The sequence below is a fragment of the Nesoenas mayeri genome (assembly GCF_963082525.1).
Source record: "Nesoenas mayeri genome assembly, chromosome: 1".
Classification (NCBI taxonomy): domain Eukaryota; kingdom Metazoa; phylum Chordata; class Aves; order Columbiformes; family Columbidae; genus Nesoenas; species Nesoenas mayeri.
Window position 1 is genome coordinate 74,471,015 of NC_137541.1, and position 22,074 is coordinate 74,493,088.

A 22,074-nucleotide genomic window follows, 5' to 3' on the forward strand; every position below is an offset into this window, starting at 1 on the left:
ACCCTTGCAAGATGGAAGGAGCAGTGCTGGTTTTCCAGGGCTATCGGAGAGCAATCTCTCACTGAAATCACAAACTTCCCTTGGGGTGATCAGCTGGTTTTGGCTTCTGGCCTGCTGGATTCTGCTTCTCAGGCATGATTCTCTTGGTGTCTTGCTGGGCGTCACCACTCATCCTCCTCCTCCACCACTGCACCTTCACAGTCACTGTAAAGCTGTGATTTTTAAGCTGTGACACACTACAGTAACTCAAAAAAACCCCTAAGATTAGATTTGTGTCTCTGCTGCAAAGTCTGTAGGCTTCTGAACATAATAAAAGTTAAGACTCAGAGATGTAATTAGCAGATGTTGGATCTCTGGGGTCTCACATCTAAGAGGAGGCTGAAGGAGCCTGAGCTGGTTCGTCAGTAATTAGATAGATGGAGATTTAAGACAGTAAAGTCAGCTTAAGTGCAACGCGAGTGCACCCTGACTGATGTGCACCCTCTGCAGCAGACTTCTGGGCTCTTTCCAATGTAAGTCTTGCTTTGAGTGTAAACCAAATACCACATGGTAGTAGGAGCATAATGTGAAAAAGAGGAAGGAAATAACTGGAAAAAAAGAGATCTGAAAATGAGATTAAAAGTGATAGCTCTTTAGGGGCTTTTAGAGACCCTAAAGCACACTAGTAATATTGCAGTTTCCCTGAAAAGATTCACATCATGTTTTGAAACCTATATACAGTGGCTAGATTAATCATAAGGAAGCTCACAACTATTTTTCTGGAATATCACAGGAGTAGGAGCTATCGAAGTTTTTAATGTCATGAAACCAAGCCAGGGTAAGAGGGCAATCCATGCAGCTACAGAAAGTAAGTTGAAGGAATATTGCACTCCCAGGGGAACTTGAACTTCTGAAAGACACGTTTCATATGAGAATGCAGAAGGAAAAATCTTTTGAAGAATTTTTGGTTGATCTTAAAATAACAGATCAGTCAAGTTATCTATGATGCTTTCAGAGATTCCATTTTAAGGGATCAGATTTTGACTGGCATCAAAGATCCACAGACACAGAAAAGATTCCAGGAAGGAAGGATATAAAAACAAAACAAACAAACAAACAGAAATCTGTTCAGTCAATCTAGGAAAATCATAAGGGACAATATGGAAATATTACAAGGAAAACAGGGACATGCTGTCTGTCAGGAAAGGAAGCTAGGAGAGTTTTGAAGAGACTCTCCAGAGCTATCTGCAAGAACTAGCCAAAGTGAAATACATGATAATTCACAGGTTCACATTATGCCCAGGAGTTCAGGAATTCTGCAGCAGCTATAAGAAATACAGGTATTTTGCAAGACCTTGTGACTGGAAAAGCAGAAGCAAAGGAGAATACCCTCCATGTCTCCAGATCTATGTGATGGTGCACAAACCAACAATACAACAAAACACCACATAGAGATTCTGTGCAAAAGCTACACAATGGGGCTGCGGACTAAGAATCAATAGCTATAAATTCAAAATTGGTGCACAGTCAATGTTACCTCCAAACACAGAGTAAAAAATCTGGCTCAGTAAGGTCTACATATGAAGAAAGACTACTGAAACTGAGGGTGTCTACTGAGAATCTAATTCCTACTAAAGGTTTGTATGAACTTAAAATGAAAAGTGACAATAAATGTAGTATTTAAGTTTACAGGAAGAAAGAGCTAATATTTGGTCTAAAATATGCCTAGCCCTGGTCTTAGTCAAAGCAGTGAGTCTGAGGAAGGAACCATAAACACAGGAGGTCAGTACCCAGAAATCTTTAGTGTCAGAGATAAAGCAGAGACAGAATATGTATTTTCACAGCAATGTCTGCAGCTGGTAATGTTCCTCTGGTTATGAGAGAGAACTTTGTAAAGGAGTTGGATTATGCAAGAGTAATAGTGGGAAGTTTGAAAATGGAAGAGCCAATTAGCAACAGAGAGATCAAAAGACAAGTCATTGAGGTTGTCTTTACATCCAGTGGAGCTAAGTATATATTTCGGGACAAATACTGTCATAGAATGGTTATTTTCAGGTAAAAGGACTATGTATATTTTTACAGATTTTAATAAATCTTTACAAAAATTACAAATTCAGATTCTTTGTCTGGATCCAAGCAAACTTCCTTGCATGACTGGAGTTTAACACTACAGATTTTAAGACCACTTCTGTTTTCAAATACTTTCTTCCGCCTTAAAATCCATTCTTGAGTTTTCACAGGAAAGTGTTGGAAAAGCCATTCACTTGAAGCATCTGTGGCTGCTTAAGAAGATACTAAAGAGGTAAAGCAGAGAGAAAACCAGTAGGACATCTGAAAAAAGTGTCCAAGAGGGCCTGAGAAGTAGAAATAGACAGGTAATGCAAATGTAAGCGCAGAGAAATAACATTGAAGATTAACTGTCAACAAGACAAAACAGAATAATTACAAAAAAGCCATCCACAAAGATAACAAGGGTGTCCAGAGGCCTGTTTGGATGTGAGTGTTGCGTGTGAGTTCGTATCACGTGAGCAATCTGTGCAAGTAGTTTTGAGTTACTATACAAAATGGACATACAGGGCTGTAAATCTGGGAAATGAATTTCCAAATTAAAGGCACTAATAAAGTTAAGTCCTGGCCTTACCTAGGTTGGCACTAGAAGACAAAGTCTGCAAAAGGTGTCTTACAGGCAGTATTATTGAAAAAAAAATCAATGGAAATGTGTGGCCTGTGTTTCTAGGGTGCTTGTCAACACCATGATTTGAGGTACAGGCTGAGAGCAGAGCTCTGGCTCTGGCTCTGCTCTCTGACTGTAAGAAATGTCACATACTTGTTTATCAATCTGTTATGGTCATGGATGAGACAAACCATTTTGTAGGGAAATGAAAGACCAGCTTCCAGAATATAAAAATCACGTGACTTTTTAGTGAGATTTTTTTTAGGTAAAACCATTCAATTTGACAATGAAGTTGAAGTTGGAGAAGTAATTACTGATGAAAGACATACTTTCTAGAGCATTCAAGCAGTATGAAACAACATTGAAAACAACACAGAGAATGATGTAACACCTGGAAATACAAATTTAAAAAAAAAAAAAAAAAAGAGAGTTTTATCCTATTTGAGAAGAAAGCGGGCTAGGTTTGGTGAGGCTGTGCAGAAGATAACACAAAGCAGAAAGTCATGAAGGTTACCACCTGTTGGGTAGTGAGGGCGTTGCATACCAAGCCCATATGACCAATGCAGATCAGAGTTTTCTGTGTTTAGCAGCATTCTCTTCAGAGGTAACAACATAGCGATGGCAATGTGTTATGATCTGACGTGTCTCACAGAGTACAGGACACTCACAAGGCTGTTGAAAAACGTGGAAGACTGTATGTTGATTCATCTCAACCTGTTCTAAATATCTGACTTGGGCATTAACTTGAACTTGCATTTGTATTGAATTTAACATTAGAAAATGTCATGGCATACAGTAATGCTCTGTTTGGTTATGGAGTCCCAGAATTTTGTCTAGCAATTGTGTCCTGCTCAGCAGCTCAGACCTGAAATTATTTGTAAGAAATGAAGGATATCCAGATATCCTGAATACAATGGTGAGCTGAGTTAAAACTCTTGAAAGATGGTTCAAGCAAGCTGTGAAGCTGAGAAGTGATCCATACTTTCACTGAGCTTGAGAGGAATATCATTGAAAAATAGTTTCTTGCCAGCAGAAACTTGGTTTAACAGAGAGTCCTGGTACTCCAAATTTAGTCCATATAACAGTGGAAGGTACAATGGGTCTGAAGCATACAATAAATTGTTAAGAAGGGACCTAAATCATGTAATAATCCAGATTTTTTAAGATAGGTGATGTCGTTTGTATACACAATGGTGCTCCCTGGACCCTGAGGGCTGTGGGGAAATTGCCCTTTGTTCATATGAAATGCAAACTCCAAAAGGATGGATTCTTAGGAGAAACAATTGGCAAGGAAAATTTATTGTTCTTGTAAACGCTGTACTCAGCTTAGAGCTTCTTGAAAAGAAACAGAAAACCAAGGATTCCGCAATGTTGTGAAAGAGCACCAGCAACTACAGCTGAGACCAGATGCCTCTGAGGAGATCCGTAAGAGTCTGTAGAGCTCTCAAAAGACTTATTAAGTACTTCTAAAACCATACAAGATTTAGCATGTCCCATGTTAGCCTTATAACAACTGATTATATGCCTGAAGGACAGGATGCCATCCAGAGGGACCTGAACAAGCTCAAGAAGTGAGGCCATGTGAACATCATGAGGTTCAACAAGGACAAGTGCAAGGTCCTGCACCTGGATCCAGGCAACCCCTGGTATGAAGAGAGACTGTGGGATGAAGGGATTGAGAGCAGCCCTGGGGAGAAGCTCTTAGGGGTACTGGTGGATGAGAGATTGGACATGAGCTGGCAATGTGCGCTTGCTGCCCAGAAGGCCAATTGTATCCTGGGCTCCATCAAAAGGAGCGTGACCAGCAGGTCACGGAGGTGATTCTGCCCCTCTGCTCTGCTCTGGTGAGACTCCACCTGGAGTCCCACATCCAGCTCTGGAGACCCCAACAAAAGAAGCATATGAACCTGTTGGAGTGAGTCCAGAGGAAGGCCATGAAGCTGGTCAGAGGGCTGGAGCACCTTTCCTATGAAGACAGGCTGAGAGAGTTGGGGTTGTTTAGCCTGGATAAGAGAAGGTTCCATGAGACCTTATTTCAGCCTTTCAGTACTTAAAGGCTGTTTATGAGAAAGATGGGGACCAACTTTTTAGCAGGTCCTGTTGCCATAGAACAAAGGATAATAGTTTTAAACTGAAAGAGGTTAGATTTAGATTAGATATAAGGAAGAAATTCCTCACCATGAGATTGGGGAGGCACTGAAACAGGCTGCCCAGAGAAGCTGTGGATGCCCCATCCCTGGAAGTTTTCAAGGCCAGGTTGGATGGGGCTTTGAGCAACTTGGTCTGGTGGAAGGTGTCCCTGCCCATGGCAGGGGGGGTTGAAACTAGATGATCTTTGAGGTCCCTTCCAACCCAAACCGTTCTATGATTCTGTTCCTACAAAGAAGAAAATTTAAGGCTTGGGTGCTGGCTGATTGACATTGGCTTAACAAGGAGCAGAGTGAACTGGTCTGAACTGTTAGATCCACAGACAGATTTGGTGAGAGGCTGAGGCAATGAATCATGCTTGATTATGTCAGCTACACTGTTGAACTGAGTTATCGCTGTAATAAGTCTTTTATACTACAAATCCTGACTCTCTAACAAACCCAGCCTCCACGCTGTGTACCCTGGGGCTATCAGAAAGAGCAATCCCAGAGCAAATGGAGTGCAGCTGTAGGTATTAACCCAGATTCAAATTTGTTGGTTTTGCCATAAGGGTATCATCTTGTAAGTGCTTAATATATATGGTTTATATACATTTGGTAGTTTGCATCAAGAGGTAATTCACAATTATTTTAACTTATGTTAATCTTAAGTGAACTTGCTAGTTGAAGACATGCAGTAAGGAGAGGTACTTGTGCCTGCCTTGTCCTCCTGAGCCAAATGCGGAGAGGCTTTTATTGAATCAAGAGGCAGAGAGGAATACTGCTTTGGTTTCCAAAGGTTGATCAAAAGGTCGCTGGTGTCAGTGAAGTATAAATGACAAAGTGGGAAGAAGAGTCAAGATTTTGAGGTCTGAATTTGCTAATGTGTAAGAACTGATAAAGGTCTTAGAGAGGTTTTAGGGTGCTGATCTGAAGTCCACATGTGTCAGCAAATGCTCTGCTCTTCTTCCCTTGGGCAAGGATCAGGCCCTGTGCTACTCCAGATTTTCCGCAGGTGTTTTTGTTGAAATAGTTCTTACTATGTCAAAGTTTCAGGAACCTCAAAATGCAGAAAGAACACTGCCAAACCCTTATAATTTTAGCAGCTGTACTAAATATTTTGTAAATCTGATCCATACAGGCTTTAAAAGGGAGCACTATGTTTTGTAGCTGCACTTCTGAATGGGGAGAGTAACCAGTTAATCATGCAAGGAGCATTTATTTACAATGGGAAGCGTGAGCCATGCAATTCCATGTGCAAATTAAATGGGGTGGATGTTGGGCTTGAGGTTGGTTTGTTAACAATTTGGCAGTCTTTCAATAAATTATACGAACTTACCATGCACAAATAAGCTCAAAATCTTTCTCTGCCCCTCGACCCCTATTTTGTATATTTGTTTGTATCCTTTTCATCTGATTTAACAAAGGAGCTAAAATAAACATCTGCTCTCTTTCAGGGATAAATTTAGGGATTACTTCCAAGATTTCAATAAGGTCTTTCATAAAATGGGTAAAAATAGAGATAGCTATGTAACAGCGTGTGACCTGCATAGGATACTACAAGAATCCAGCTATCACCTTGATCATGATCAGTTCAGCAGGCTTCTAAACAGGTTTGTATTATTATCTCCTAAGCACTTCTTTGGCCACACCCAGCAAAACCTAGAAGTTTCTACTTGGTGTTAAGCATATAAGAAACTGTTAAATACTAATGGAGATAGATACCCACATGCTTAAAACTGCATATGAGTGAAAAATTGGTTGAGGTAATGTATTGATTCAGCAGGTAATGAAAGTGAAATGGCTTCTTACACAAAGAAAGCATGCTTTGACTGTGTGAATTTGTTTACCAGTTTGTTTTATTTAATTTCAATTTAATAGAGCAAGTGTGTGAAACAGATCCTGTTCAAAATAGAAACAGAATTAAATCAGGTTATAAAACATGAATAATTTTCAAATGATCTAATGTTGGTGCCAAGCAAAACCATGCTTTTAATTCTGTGCGTTAGCCTGAGTAAGAAGAAAAATGTCTTTTGTAGAGGCTGAAGAACACAAAGGACCTGCTCCAACACTAGGTACTGCAGTTCTCTGCACCAAACAGCCCCCAAAGGCCATATGCCTGGCAGCAACTGGTTTTGTTCTCCAGAGCCTGCCAGACCAGACTCTTTTTTTGAAAGAAAATTAACAAAGTCTTCTCACAGTTCACCTTTAATTGGGTGATCAACTTTTTATGAATTGAAACCTTAATAGGAATCTGCTGCTTGTTTCTTTCTCAAAGACCTCTTGATGATAAACACCTCCATTCATTGTAATTTTGTGCAGATTATTCCTTTCTTTATCCAAAATAGTATTTTCTAAATAATACAGAGTAGATTAGCATATGCATTTAGTTTTATTACTAAAATTTTAATGCCCACTTGGCAATTTATTTCTCCACTGAAATGGTGTTGATTATTTCCTTTTCCACACAGTGTCTCCAATATTGGAGCCAGCTTGACATGGGTAGTACGTGGGAGTGCTGTGCAGCTGCAAGATGCAAAATCAGGGCTCTTGAATATTTTTTTTCTTACTAGCAGATATGGGGTCTATAGTTAATTTCTTTTCCAGCCTGTTTTATAAAGCTTCCTCTTTGTTTTACTGGCTCTCCCCATTAATTAGACATTCTTGTAACTGGATACTCTGGTGATTGGTAGCTGAGGCATTGGTCCCCAGTGATTTACTGTGAAAACAGATGATACAAGTACATTACAGTAATTCAGTTTTAAACAAGAAAATCAGGGTTGTGTATTGGGGCTATCGCCTCTATCAAATCTTGGCTCTCAAGGACTTGTCTTGATCATAATTCTAACAAAAAAGCTGAATGCAAGGCTAAAAGTGGTCCAATCTTTCCCCTGCAGCATAGGAATTGTCTACCTAATACATGTATGTAAAGAATCTATAGTTCCCATAACTTGCTATAAAATTATTAAAGTCTATTAAAAACCTAAACCTCTCCATAGATGGTAACTTGAAGGTCAGTCTCGAGTAATTCCATCGGAGCCAATGGGTCTGTATCAAAAACACTTAATGTATACTCTATAAAGTCTGGAAACTCTGTGATTGTCTTTCAGTGGTAGGAAATTCCATAAACTGACTGTACTGGCTTTATACTGGGTAAGCAATAGCAGAGCAAGCTCTTGCTACTGTATACCTTGTGGTGATTAACTACAGGCTCACTACACAAGTTTGAAGTCCTTGTTTAAAATATACCAGGTGTCTTTTCATTAAGTAGTCACAAGTCACAGTACACTGGACAAAAGTAGCTTTTCATGTATTTGTTAGTGTTACTAATCTCATCTTAATCTTTTATGTTAAATAGCTTTTGTTTTCACACATTTTCTGCATATGTGTAGCTTGCCTTAATTCCATCCTTTTTATGGCAAAACCTCTTTGAATGAAAGTTAATTCAGTTTGGTAACAAAGTCCTCCACAAAAAAAAAAAAAAAAAAAAATCCTCAAATCATATGCAAGAGCTGATCTTTCCCCATGCTGATATTTGATGCAAAAATATATTCATTGTTGTTACCTGGAGCTATCTGTAGTCAGCTCTGTAACCCACTGAATTTCCAATGTGACAGAACATTAAATTCCCCAGTGTCTGTTATCTGGCAGATGTTTCAGTTGACAGACAGAAATTCGGCAAGTTGTGAGTACAGCCTGCAGAGCCCCTGGGCTGGGCTATTGGGTACAGCCTGACCACAAGCGACCACCAGAGAAACCCTCACTGGACACAGAGTGGCCACCAGTCAATGACAGTGTCTTCTGGGCCAAACGTACCAGCCCTCTGTGCAGCTCAGTGGACACGCCAAAGGAGGGAGGTCCAGTTCCTGAGACAGTGAGGCTGAGTCCTGCCAAGAACGTGTAAATGATCCTCTAGTGGCCTGACAAACCGTGCAAAGTGAAGTGCAGCCTGAGAGTGAAGGTAAGCCTTACTGTCACAGCCATAAGGAGAAACGTTGCATGGAACCTGGTTCGGTTATCTTCCATGTGGCAGAGAAATCTTGACGGATTACCTGTGATGGTACATCCATGAAATGTATAATGGAATATCCAATGTGGTAGAGAAATTGTGAGGGATATACCTGTGCTGTTACATCCATGAAACGTATCACAGAGTGGTGTTGGATGTCCTAGCTTGTGTCTGGTAACAGCTCACCAGGTTGTACATGGTTCTGTTTCTTTTTCTCACAACTGTAATGGTCACAACATATTGTGAGACATCAGCAGCACTTCAGCATCTGTGAGTCAAAGGTATCTTTGTAAAGCAGAAAGTCAAGGGGAAGTACCAGTGCTTAGCATAACAACCATCTGCTCCTCAGCAGAGTCTATTAGGCTGTGTTTACACTGTGATGTGAAAAGGAGAGTCAAGGACAAGTTTGGGAGCTTACATGTTCTCAGCCACATTGGGAATGGGAACCTCAGCAGTAGATTGTGATCAAAATACTGTGCTGTGTTTAAAAAGCACAGACTTAATGCTGATAGACTGGAAGGCTGTGCACTTGGGCTAAGGCCGTTCTGTTGAGCATCTGGAGACTGACCTGCATCTGCACCCGAGAGCATGGTTGCATTTAAGTGATAGGATTGGTGGTTTGGACCTGAGAAAGCGTTTAGGCTGCAACTAAAAGGTTTTATACACTGACACCACAAGCATATTCTGAACTGCTACTGCAGAAGAAATAATACATCGTAATAATTAATCAGTACAGACAACAGTGAAATAATTATTTAAAATAATGGATATGTCATTCTGTGTTTTTACCTTAGCTTCGGAATCAGCATTCATGACAGCAAGCTCTCTTATTTTGATTTCCTGAGAGCAATTAATGATGCCAGAGCATCTAAGTACCAACAGAGACAAAAAAAGGCTGCACAACCTGCAAGTTTTGCAGCACTCAGTTTAGAACAAACCCTAATTAAGATAAAAGAAATAGTCGCATCATTTTATGATTTGTTGTACGAGATAAGTATCATGTGGTCACTGCAACTTATTTAATCTGCATTTTTTTCTGCCTGGGTGGGGACTAACCCAAAGGGTTCAAAACTTTCCTGCTGTTAACTGAATACTATCAACAACCTTGGCTTATGTAGAAGCAGCATCTTCTGACCACTGTAGACTTCTTAATTGATTGTTTTCTGTTAACTTCACCAAGCAAGCATATCAAATCAAGCTGAGAGGTTTTGTGAACGTAAGGACTGGGAAGGAAAAAGAGAATAGCAAACTACCAGGACCTTCCTTTTTTCCCCAAATCCCTTTTCTTTCTCCAGTTTTCTGTAAATTTTGTCCCAAGCATGTAAATAGCACATCTTTCCAGTAGCTCTGTCAAGGTTCCTAAGCTGAGACTTATTATAAGTAGATATGATGTGCTACTGCAGGAAGGTATTATATTTTTATCAGATGAAAGGATCATGTAGGAACTGAGGATAAAGACATATGATCAGATGTGAGCACATTATAGTGGCTGTAGAAGTTAGCACCTGTCAGGTCTGCAACTATCTGCATTTATGCTCTTGGCCACTTCTGATTCTGACACAGACAGATAAGGTGCATTAGCTGTTGAGCAGCAAGTTTCCTGGTTTTCCCAACTGTAAAATGAGAACCATAAAAATAACTGCTTCTCTCTAGAATTTTGAAAGCCTTGAATGAAAAAATGCTGTATATTAAATAGCCTTAGACTCTTGTGTCAGAGTTTACTGAAATGCAACAGCCTCTAGAGTAAATAATTCTTGATGCCACAGTAAGATTGTTTTCAAGCGTGGGAAAGAATAATCAAACAGACCTTAAAGGAAGCATTGCTGTCACAAAGAACTGTAGAGCCATCTCATCTGCACCTGCAGTTTCAGGTCCAGTTTGAGCTCATGAATTTAGAGGGAGGCTTGTTCCTGCAAAGATGGTCTCGTTACTCCAGTGTCCCCAGCAACGTGGTCCTCCTGCCTTCCCTGTGTCAAAACCAGCACTTGTCTTCTTGCCCAATGACCTGGGTCAGGGAACTGCAGCCTGAGAAAAGCCTGATGGGTTGTGTGTGGCTGTGGGAGAGCTGCTGCCTGCACAAGGGAGTGGAAGGGACCAGTGGCTGGGAAGACGATGGGGGTAGAAGTTGCCTGACATTGATGGCTGCATTTCTGAAATCTCAATCTGTGAAATCTGTCCTGCAGTTAAAATTAACACAGGCTTCCAGCAAAGGCATCACTGGTGACGTCATTGGTGCAAGCACAGCCCTCCCCAGGCTCCCCAAAAAAGAGTAGTACCATGGGAGATGCTGTTTCTTTACAAAAAACTCTTTTCACACTGTTTGGAGACTCCTGTGACATTTGCAAACTTATTGGGGGCCATATTGCCATTTTTGACCAGATAGACTAACTATAGAATGGGATACTGAAATATTTACATAATCACTTTACATTTTTCACAGTAAGGAGTGGGGGGGTGGAATCCTTCCTGTTCTCTGCATTATTGAAATAAGAAATAGATAAATTCAACAGCATAGGTTAGTGTTCATTAAATTTAAATAGAAGACAGTACCTGTCCTCTCATCCCTGGGTGTCTTGGGAAGGAAGAAGGTCACAATTTTGTCTGTTGAGGGTGTGATTTGAAAATGACTTTTGGCAGGAACAAGTCATCCATTTAGTATTTTTGGATACCATGTGGTGGTTAATGTAACTTCAGGGACCAAGGGATTTCCTCCATGAACGTCCAGACTTTGTCCACTATGCCATGGAAAAGCAGAACTTTTTCTCATTTCACTTACATGATAAAATAAGGAAGTTCTCAGTTTTCTTCTGAGCCATTTTTTGAGTAATAATTGCTGCCACCCATGTGATGAGGTACTCTAACAACATAAGCTTATAACAAAATATTTTGTTAGAAAGAGGCAGATCTGAAAGCCCAGTTCCTAGAGTCCAGCTAGTTGGGGAAAATAATCACATCCCATCCACAACATTTCTAAAACTACATATAGACCTTGGAAGTTTCATAACAAATAGTTTAAGAGTTAAAGTGGGTCCTTTCTGTCTGCATAATAATTTCCCATGCATTTTCACCATACTCAGTACAACACATTCTATAACTCAGTGCTTTGTTTTACACATAAAAATTCCAGTGTGTAAGCAAAGATCAAACTTTCATGTTAGGAAGTTAGAGTATTGTCTTTGGTGTTCAAAGGATTCCTTTCCAAAATCCTTTGGATATGGCAGCATTTGTTTTGCCAGTAGATGTGGTTCACATACATGAAACACATTTTAAAGCCCATTACTTAGAACAGTTTTAATGGTAAAACAAAAATTTCTGTATTATACCAATATGTTACAGTGTTAGCAGACTAATAGAACTCTAACTTGAAGTTTTGAAAGGTGTAATATTCATTTACATTTATAGAATTAGTGATTTATGTGCAGCATCATAAATAAGGGGCAGAATAAAACAAGTGAGCTAGAAGCAGCCAGGCAGAATGGCAGTGGATATGACCCACAACTTTTCTAGACCTTAGTAGTCCTGCCACTCATTTAAACTACTCTCTTGCATGCCTCTTGCTGCAACTCTGTTAAACCTAATCTGTTTCACCTGGGAAACCTTCAGAAAACTCCCACAAAGAATAGGCTGGGCATTTTGTGCAAGGGAGGATGAGAAGAGAGCATGTAAGGCTTCAGGATGAGCCAAAGCTAACAAGGAGGAAGGGCTATTGAGTCCTTTACAGAGCAGAAAACAAACTTGCCCTGCTAGGGACAGTCCTTGGCAGAGGGGAGGAACAAAGGGAAAATTGAATATGCTCAGGTGAGTTTAATAAAAAGTATTTAATTTAATTTATTTAAGGCAGCCTTCCAATATTTTTGTTTGTTTCCTCTCTTGTCTTAACCACTACCTTTTCTGGAATGTTTGGATACTTGATATAAAGCCTTTTTGCTTTTATTGCAGGTTGTTGTTTGTTTCCATATTTACATTTACATGTGGCACAGAAATACAGGGTATATTTGGCTTGCTTTAACAACAGCATCTCATTCTTAGAAGAAAGGAAATCTTCAAAATAAGTAAGGTTCTGAGAAATGTGTTTTGTTTCTTCATGTATAAAATACTTGCAATTAAAAGGCATGTGAGTCTCAGGCATTTCCATGTCAACTGCTAAATGGTTGCTAAAAAAGAGTTCTCTTTTGCAATGTCTAGATTTGCTAAAATAATTTGATTCTTCCTTCTCAGGCATTTTCTTTATTTGATAAAGAAGACACTGGAGCAATTAAAGCTCTGGAATTTTGGCAAGTACTTGACTATTTCTGAGTTAAATTATCAGTCAAACAGTTCAGGCACCTTCTCAAGAACTGTAACCTTTGTTAGGACTTCATGGTAGAGTGGAAATTATTTCTGAAAAATATAAGCCACCTCAAAGAGGTAAGGAGAGCTACCAAGCTATAATATATTTCTTTAAAAGATACAATCCAATGTGCTAGAAGTGACTGACTAACTACACACCTGAATTTCACATATATTTCTGTTGAACTCCATGAAGCCCTTATCCCTTTACCGCTCTAAGGAGTCAAGTCTTACGTAGATTTAGGTCTGTACGTGTGGCAAGCTGAAAGCATGACCATGGACACAACCAGATTGCCCCAACGGGGTGATGTAGGATGTGGGATACCCAAATATGCCCAGTGACCCCTGTCCTGTCTTGATGGACTGGCAGGGGCTGGACAGAAAAGTGAGTGGAGTGGGAAGCCCACCAGGTTCTTGGTGCCAAATGGTCATGGCAGTGTATATGTAGCAGGAAGATCAAACACAGAGATTAGTCAAGAACAAAGAAAATCTTGACTGCAGTCATGGACAGAGTCTTCTGATGCTCTGAACGCACATGTCACAACAACTCAAAGCTGGAGTTGCTGTTTCTATGGGGCAGAGGCTCGTGTCCACGGTGCCTCACTTGGAGTAATTGACTTGGTGCAGACTGCAGGAACAGGTCCTTCAGCTCAGAATCACATCCTTTTATCAGTGAAGCAGTCCTCACTGTGTTTGTAAACAGCAGAAACTTTATCAAAAGGTGTAAGTAAAAGAAGTCTCTGTCCTATTTTAATTTCGCACTCCTTCCCTGTCCTTTGGCTTGTCCCCTCCTAGTTTGCCCTACCCAGCAGGAAGTGGTTGTAAGTAGATTGGAGGGTGCAGGAATCCAAATGACATTACCTTACAGCTCATTTCTGAACTTGGCTAAGGATGTGAATGCTGGTTACTAGCTAGATAAAAAGCAGTTATTGGGGGGAAAAAAAATCTTATGTTCTAAGAACTAACTATGTTTCATTTTCAAAAGGATATGCTCCAAGCACAAATAAAATGAGAAAAATAGTAAGCATCACCCAATGGAAAAGCATATAAAAAGCCTACCACTTTATTGCCATGGAGATAATAGAATGTTGTGCTAAACAAATCCGTAGAAAGCTATACAATTATTAAATCTTGTGTCATAAAGTAGAAGCTGGAAAACCAGTGAGATCTGTCTCAGCCTCTTTGTGTCCCAAGTCAAAGTCTGTGAGGCTTCAAATGATCGCGGGGCTTGAGTGATTCACAGGCAGAGGAGGGACCACGGATCTCGAATGAAGAAGGACCCATAAACAGCTCCAAACTCTTGTAATGTGTTATAGGCTCTTGTAGCAGGTTAGAGACTTTATGTGTGCCATTTACCAATAGGCATAGCTTTGCCAAAGCACTTATTGTAAGCATAGCTTTATTCAAAATCTTATAATGTTGCTTAAATGTATTTTATTCTCTGTAAATTTAGCATTAATATTTATAGTAGTGCAACTGTTACTATGTCCTTAGTGGCAGGAATACATATAATTATAGTTACTGAAAAAATATATGGGGATTTTTAAATATTTGTATTTTCAGCTTATTAAAATTAAAAAGCAATCTTAACAGATATAATGATTACATGGTTCTTAAGTGTAAAACAGTGAAATACTTCATGTAGCTTCAAAAATACTGCATTTCCCCCTTTCCTGCTTTTATGCTGGTACAAATTCAGTAAGTTTCATCTGAGTCCTGCCAGCATAAACAAAATTGTATGAAATATAACGTATCTGTATAATTATTTTAAGAATGTATTTGTGTGCTCTAATATGGACCCACCAGCAAGCTTTTGTGTCAACTTTAGCATAGGTAGCTGCTTTCGTTAGGGACAGTTTTGCTGCAATGTCTCCTCATCCTCAAAGTAGGTGCTAAGCCTCCTTAGCAACTTGACACAATTCCTGGGATCAAATTCAGCAAGAGTCTATGTTTAAACATGAAGCCTCTTAAAGAGAGTTAGTCCTCCAAGACTTCGAATACTTTCCACCTCAACAAAACAGTAAGTTACCCCCACATCTTTTAGGAGGCACTCGGTCCATGGCAGGACTGGAGCCTGTACTGGTTTTTTCAGCATTGTACAGTTCACCTTGAACATATTTTCTGTGCTGTGTTAGGGGTAGAAGGGATAAATCCATCATTAAAATCTCAAATTAATCCACAAGGGAACATTTCTGAAAAGACAAAACAAATATGAATCAGGTTCAGAGTGCTGGTTCAGCTTCCAGATGCTCTCAAATCTCATGGTTTCATTTTGGGCTCAACCCAAAATTTCCCAGGCCTTTGCAATTTCATCCTGCCCTGGGTTCACACATATTCCTGCGCTCCTGTGCAGGTTCTGAGAGAAGGCTGGTTGTTAAATTATTCACTTCATCCAAACATGCTACAATCTTGGCCTGTAAAGTGTGTATCTAAATTAATGAGGTATGCAACTCATTCAGGCACGTAAGGAAAACTGATCATTACACTATACAATTTGATCACTGAAGTATATTAAAAAGTAACAAGTAAAGTATGCAGCTTGATCATTAAAGTATGGAAAATTTACTGAACTAGTAAAGTATGAGCCTGGGATGACTTTTGTCTCAAATGGCACCTCATAAATAAAACCCACAACCACAAAGGCAAACATTCACAAACCCAAAAGCCATACAGGTTTAAGTTGTATTTTTTTCCTTAGAAAACAGCTGAATAAGGAGAGACGAAAAAAATCTTGCGGAAATTATTTCTAAATGTTTTAAGCATCACATGGGTATTTTGATGGCTTTGACATATGCTGATGAGCTTTGCCTTCTGATTAGAATACATGCTACAGCAGCTGTATATGAGCAGGATGCCCCCTGAAATACAGGTCTGTAGGATTAAAGAAATATAAAGCATTTTAAGCAATATGATTGCACCTTAATATTCAGATGAGAAAGAACCGAGGTTATGGCACTGAGCTTGGATGTTGCTAACCAACTGCAGGAGAGCTGAGGAAGGAGACAGAGAGGACATTGTCTTGGGTGGTGAAGCTATTAACCACCAGTGGACTCTCTGAGGATATTTGTAAAAGTCCAGACCCTGGAGCTGGGAATGTGCATCATGAACTTTTCTTGACTGAGCTGCCAGTCTTGTGATTAATAAGGCCCAAGTGAAGCTCTTCTGCATTAAAGTAAGTGGTAATGCAGTCCAGCCTAATGAAAGCTGCACTTGGGAATCAGACGCCTCCAAAATAAAATGTACTCACGTCCTTCCCCACTGTGAGATATTTCAGTTGTGGAATGGGAAAAAAAGTAAAGAAAGCATTAAAAAGCAATAGTTCAGGGTATACTGGTCAGGTCTAGAGCAGCAAGGGGTCCATACAGGATCAGCACAGCTGCACTACAGAGTGGAGTATATGGGAGTATATGGGGGAAGGAGAGATTATCATCAGAGTCAAACAATTTGTTGCTCAGCCTTTCTGGAGCCGAGAGTGCTGAGGGGTTTGCTGCAAGCTTAGTGAACCTTCACCTGTCAAGTCCAACAGTGAGTAGAAGGAGAGTAGGTCAGGTTGAGGCGATAACAGAGAGAAGGGACAGCTCATCGCTTGTGCCCATTCAAGGGCAGGAACAACAAGCGTTTTGCTGACACGTGTGTCTTTCAACTGACAAAGGGAATTACTGAGGTGAGTAGAAACATATTCATCTGTAATTATGAAATTTGGAAATCAGATTGACTTCCAGGACTTCTTTGCAGAAAAATCTGCAGAACATTTCAATATTAAATCAAGCATTTGATTTAGTTTCGTCCTGAACTTTCTGATTCCACACTAAATTCTCCATTTTTGCTTGTGTTTAGCTTCATGTTCTGAGTGTCTCTGCAGTCTGTCTCATGCTGCAGAGTGCCTTCTTCACCAGCTGGGTGCATTTTGTTTTCAGCCAGTTCCAGTCCTGCAAAACTGCAGGCCTGTTTGTTCATCCTTGATCCTTTTCCTGTCAGAGAGTGGACCAGTACTCATGAGAGGATTTACCCCAGTACAGCAAGTTCACATCTCTTCTTGAAGCCTGGCACTGTGAGAACTGTACCTCCAGGTACCAGGACTGAGGTCCAGGACTAGTTTCTGCTGTTTGCTAGTGAAAAGCATGGGTACATATTCACTGTCTCCAGCTTTCCTGGGCATGTTACTGGTGGAGATTCCACAGAACTAAAGCCATTTGCTCTTATATCTCATTGCTGTCAGCAGTGTCTGCTACAAGCCCTTCCTTTAAAATGCAAAGAAAATAGCTTCCTTGTGGTCTTGGAAACGATTCCTAAGTCAACCAAGTGGACAGCACTGGCACAGCTTTAAGCTCCATGAAGGGGGGGTGACTGTGCATGACTCCCCAAACACTGATTTATTCATCAGTGATGAAACACACAAAGTGCAACTCTGTGGTGTATCTGTTGCAACCACATAGTATCAGAGCTCAGAAAGCTTGTGCAGCAGAGAAGTGACATCCTCAGTCTTTTCACAACCTTGCTTCCTAAATTCAGCAGTGTTAGTAACCCAGACCTTGTACACTGTGTTCATGTGTGGGGGGCTGAAGTTCATTTTGCTACCATGAGGTACCTGTGAAATTACAGCAGGAATATGCAAGGACCTGCTCTACAGAGTTGGTGCTTTTCCCTGTCTTGAGGATGGTGGTTTTACAGGTTTATTCATTATGCACTATCCTCATCTGTTGAACCTCTGAGGCCTCCGGTTCTGGGTCACTGATTTGAGCAGACAACTGACTGTCATCAGTCATGACCCATTGCGCCAGCAGCAGAGATTAGCAGGTCTGCTATGTCCCTATCCTCAGTCAGCAGGGTCACAAACTTCGTCTGTCCTCATGTAGAAGAGCAATGCTCCACAGAAATACCCCTTTTTGGGATACCTGCAGGTTTGCATCTATTTTCCAATATTACATCTGCTGTGGGCTGCAAAACATTAAAGCTTTCCTTACACCGTAATTTAACTCTGTGTTTCTCTTTATACACAGCAAAAGTAGTTTGAAAATTCCCTTTCCTCACCCCTGCTCTCCTGTGCAGGGCCGTTCTCATGACTACAATGTGTTGACCCTCATTGTGCTGGGATGTCTGGTTTGGGATCTTTCCCTGCTGACAAGCCTGCCAAAGCTGTACCTTTCCTTCTCTGTTCCAAGTAATGAAGAAAAGGACCTAACAGAATTTTAAAATGGCAAATTGTTCCTTGAGATGAAAGCCTTTCACTCTATATTTACTAAGAGTAGAAGAAAAGGAGAAAGTAGGGACAGTGAAAAGTAGGAAACATAATGTTAGACCATCAGGTGTACTCCTGATGGGCTTAGACGCTGTTGGGCAGACAGGGGAGCGAGGAAGCCTCGCAGTGGCTGCTGCTTCTTTCCCTAGTTCTATAACTATTCTATAGTTATTTAATACAATAGTTATGTTAATTACATTTAGAGGGATGTGGCTTTTTTCTAAACAAGGCAGAGATTGGCATGTGAGCCACCTTTGGCTAATTGTGTCAAATAGTTTTGTCAAGCCATCGTATACCACTACATATTCTAAACACTACCAAGAGTATTTTATCCTGCAAATGTGACCTCAAAACTTGAATCTGTCTGTTGGAAACAGTTGGTCAAAAGGAAAATGATATATTACAGACTGACCCTCAATGGAGTTTTCATCTTTTATTTATAATGGGGTTTATTATTGCAAGCTCCTGTTGCACACCAGCTATCAAATCCTCAGCAGGCGTAAATCAGCACTCAGGTTAATGGAGCTAGACTGATGGCTGCCAGACGAGGATACAGCTCTACTTGTAACCCAGGGATGAAATACAAGCTTATCTGTAGTGCTGAGACTCTGAGAGTTGGAGCGGGCTGGGTGGTGAATTACTAGTTATCTGAACATGAGAATAAAATGCATTTCTACCCCAGTCCACACTCAGGCAACTAACTCTGCTGCTTCCACACATCTTTAGGGAAAAGCGCTTACAGAAAACAACTAGAAAACACACGTTGTTAGGGTAAAGGAGGGCCCATGGGCTAAGCACAGCAGCCTCTAATACTGTGTAAACTGTCAAAAGGATGATTATTTCTGGCAAAGGTCATTCTCATGGACAAAGAGAAAAATGCATCCTTTTTCAGGGGAAGATAGAAGGGCCTTCTTGTGTAAGCTGTTTCCCAAGACCTTTGCTTTCTGAGCCTCCCCAGAAAGGGATGAAGGTCAGACATGTAACAGGGTAGGGAACAGGACCAGAGAAATTGTAATTTATCTTGAGGTACCAATCGACTTTCTAATTAAGAATTCCTCTTAATAGAAAAATCTTTCAGAAACAGGAAGGAGCTGCAGGAATGGAGCTTCACTAAGCAGGTGTGGGTGGCAGAGCCTTCTTTTATTACTAATCAGCATAGTTATGCCATTTATAGAAAAGGACATGAGGCTGTGCAAGGAACTTTCTAAAGAAGGAAAATACAGCTCTGCTTTGAACAGCGAGTGAGCTACATAGGGTGGCCCTTAAGAAAAGCCTCATAAGAATGCCTCCTCTCTCTTGGTGAAAGCACAAGGTGAAAGTGGATTCACATGGTCCTCTCAAGGTGCTCTCAAAGTCTGTTAGAAAGGGTGAGAAAGCCTGTGAAGAGCTGAGCAAGCCAGACAGGTAATCTGGACTTGGCAGCCTCGGGTGGCAGCTCCTGGGAGCCCAGGTGGTGGTCGGAGAAGCTGCGAAGCAGGAGCAGGTTGCAGAGTCCTGGCCCCTGAGCTCTGAAGCAATGTACAAGACAAAGCTTGATGGGACATGTGGAGCGTAGGACAGTGAATATCAAGAAATTACTAAAAGAGAAGTAACTAGTTTTCCTATCCAATGGAAACTCTTCCATAAACAACCTGTAAGCACCGCGAGGGCATAAACTGCACAGCCCTGAGGCAGTTTCATTCCTCTTGCTCACCTTCACTCATGAAGTTAAAGGCAGACACAGCAAAGCTAAGAAACATAGCCACACTGTGTATAAGGTTAGTTTCAAATGCAGAAATGGCACTTAAATGTGCAGATGCCCAGTCCAGAGTCTGAGATTTTAGGCTCCAGCTCTGTTATTTCAGCTAAAGGTGATAATTTTAGCTGTGGATCATAAAGTCATAGATACACACTGAATGCACTAGCTGCATGTGGTGGATGAACATAGTGCAATGAATGAACCTAAAAGGTTTTCTAGTTTTCATTCTGTGGTTTGTGAGAAGAACAAGTGATTTACTTTTTATTGGCTCTCTAACCATTTTAAGATCAAAGTGCATTAGGACTTATGAAATATTAAAAAAAAAAAAAAAAAAAGAGAGAGAGAGAATAAAAGAGGAAAAAAAAAAACCAAAAGAAAGAAGCTCTTAAAATTAAATACATTAGGAAAGCTTGCACTTCCAAATATGTTTCTTTAAAATGTTACAGGGCAGTAACACTTTACCTGAGTCTTTGGCTCCATTAGAGTAATTAAAAGCAGCAGTACAGTGCTTTTTAGTTGCAGTAATGTCAGGCAGGCAGAAGGTGCTCCCTGTGCTGGACTGTGCCAGGCTTCTGCGTCCACATGCACTTCTCATATTTCTTCTCTTAATAACAATGCAGCTGTAACGCCTGTCCCGCATGCATGTTTTATGTAAAACATGGTTAATACTGAAAAGTGTCATTTGCATCTGAAGATAGTGGAATCTTTTCTGATTAGGAGGCAGGTTTCTTGCAGTTCTGTAAGAAACATATTTTCCATCCAGTTATAATGATCATGTGAGACGTGACAAGGAAACAGGAGCTCAGGACCAAAAGCCATCTGTTTCTTTTTTGGTATTTCATATTGCATGGAGCAAGAAGGTGGCAAAGCTTATATGCTTAAACATGGGGGTATAAAATATGATAGCAACATTTAACATGCGGCAATGTCTTTGAACCAAGAACAGTTTTTTGTTGTTGTTCTTACCATGACCTCTTGCCATAGCTATAGTAATACTGGCTGCCGCTTGTGTCTGTGAAAACTCTGCTTTCAAGATATTTTACATATTTAGTTTAGACAGCACAGTGGGTGGAAAGCTGGCTTCCATTCCTGAAAATAAGTAGTTTCTTCTTCAAAATTATGATACTGCTTTTTATTAGTCTTATTATTATTCCACATTGTACCATTGCTGAGACTAATTTTATAAGTAAAACTTGGTTTCCTTCTAAAAAGTGAAGTTTACTGCTAATTCTGGCAGTAGAATGTAATTGTTGAATAGACCTCATTGATATTTAACTTTATGAAATGTAGCCTTTTGCATGCACAATTAGACTTTTGGCATTCTCAGGTAGGTCCATACCAAAACCTAGCAGCGCTTTACTGTGGAGTTTATTCCAGCCAACCGCTTTTTGTCTTTTTTTATTTCTGCTTGCCATACAGCCTTCTACTGCATTCACCCAAGTGTGGATTTCCACCCTGCAGAATGCCTAATGGAAGTTTAGTCAGCAATAATCTCCAGTGGTCGATTTTAAAAACCATACCCCAGTGCTAGATTTGAAAGCAACATGCTGGGAAAAAGAAGGGGTTGTGCACTTCTCATGCTAGCATTAACACACTCGTAACCAACCTTCTCTGCTTTCCTCTCACACATTCTGTACCTTTGCAGCCTTCAACTGCATGGTTTAGCTGCAGTATCCCTACTGCAGATGGCCAGATTAAAAGTACCGCCGTAAATGTACCTGGAACTTAGAAAGAAAAGGGAAATAATTGCCCTCTCTTTCATCTCAGGGCTGAAGTGCCTTTTCAATCAAAGAGATTTCCAATGCTTGCTAAAGACTATTCAGATGAGAAGAATACGTTTGGGATATTTGGGCTAGTTAGCGCTCACTTCCTTTTTTTTCTGCATTAACAGAATAGCCCTCTTTGTAAGATCACCCAATTTTTCAGACCTTTGTAGAAGTTTAGGTCAGTCTTGAATCCTGTGCTTTTGTTGGCCTGTCA

At 40.4% G+C, this 22,074-nt stretch overlaps 1 protein-coding gene across 1 annotated transcript in view; it reads left to right on the plus strand.

Moving 5' to 3' along the window:
• EFCAB6 (EF-hand calcium binding domain 6) overlaps positions 1-22,074 on the plus strand; it is a gene marked incomplete at both ends in the record, with an annotated part of 105,122 nt that overhangs the window by 73,395 nt on the left and 9,653 nt on the right. Inside the window, 4 exon segments of the mRNA XM_080342524.1 lie at positions 6,237-6,392; positions 9,583-9,778; positions 13,007-13,081; positions 13,085-13,127. Of these exon segments, the coding sequence (XP_080198650.1) occupies positions 6,237-6,392; positions 9,583-9,778; positions 13,007-13,081; positions 13,085-13,127 (470 nt within the window).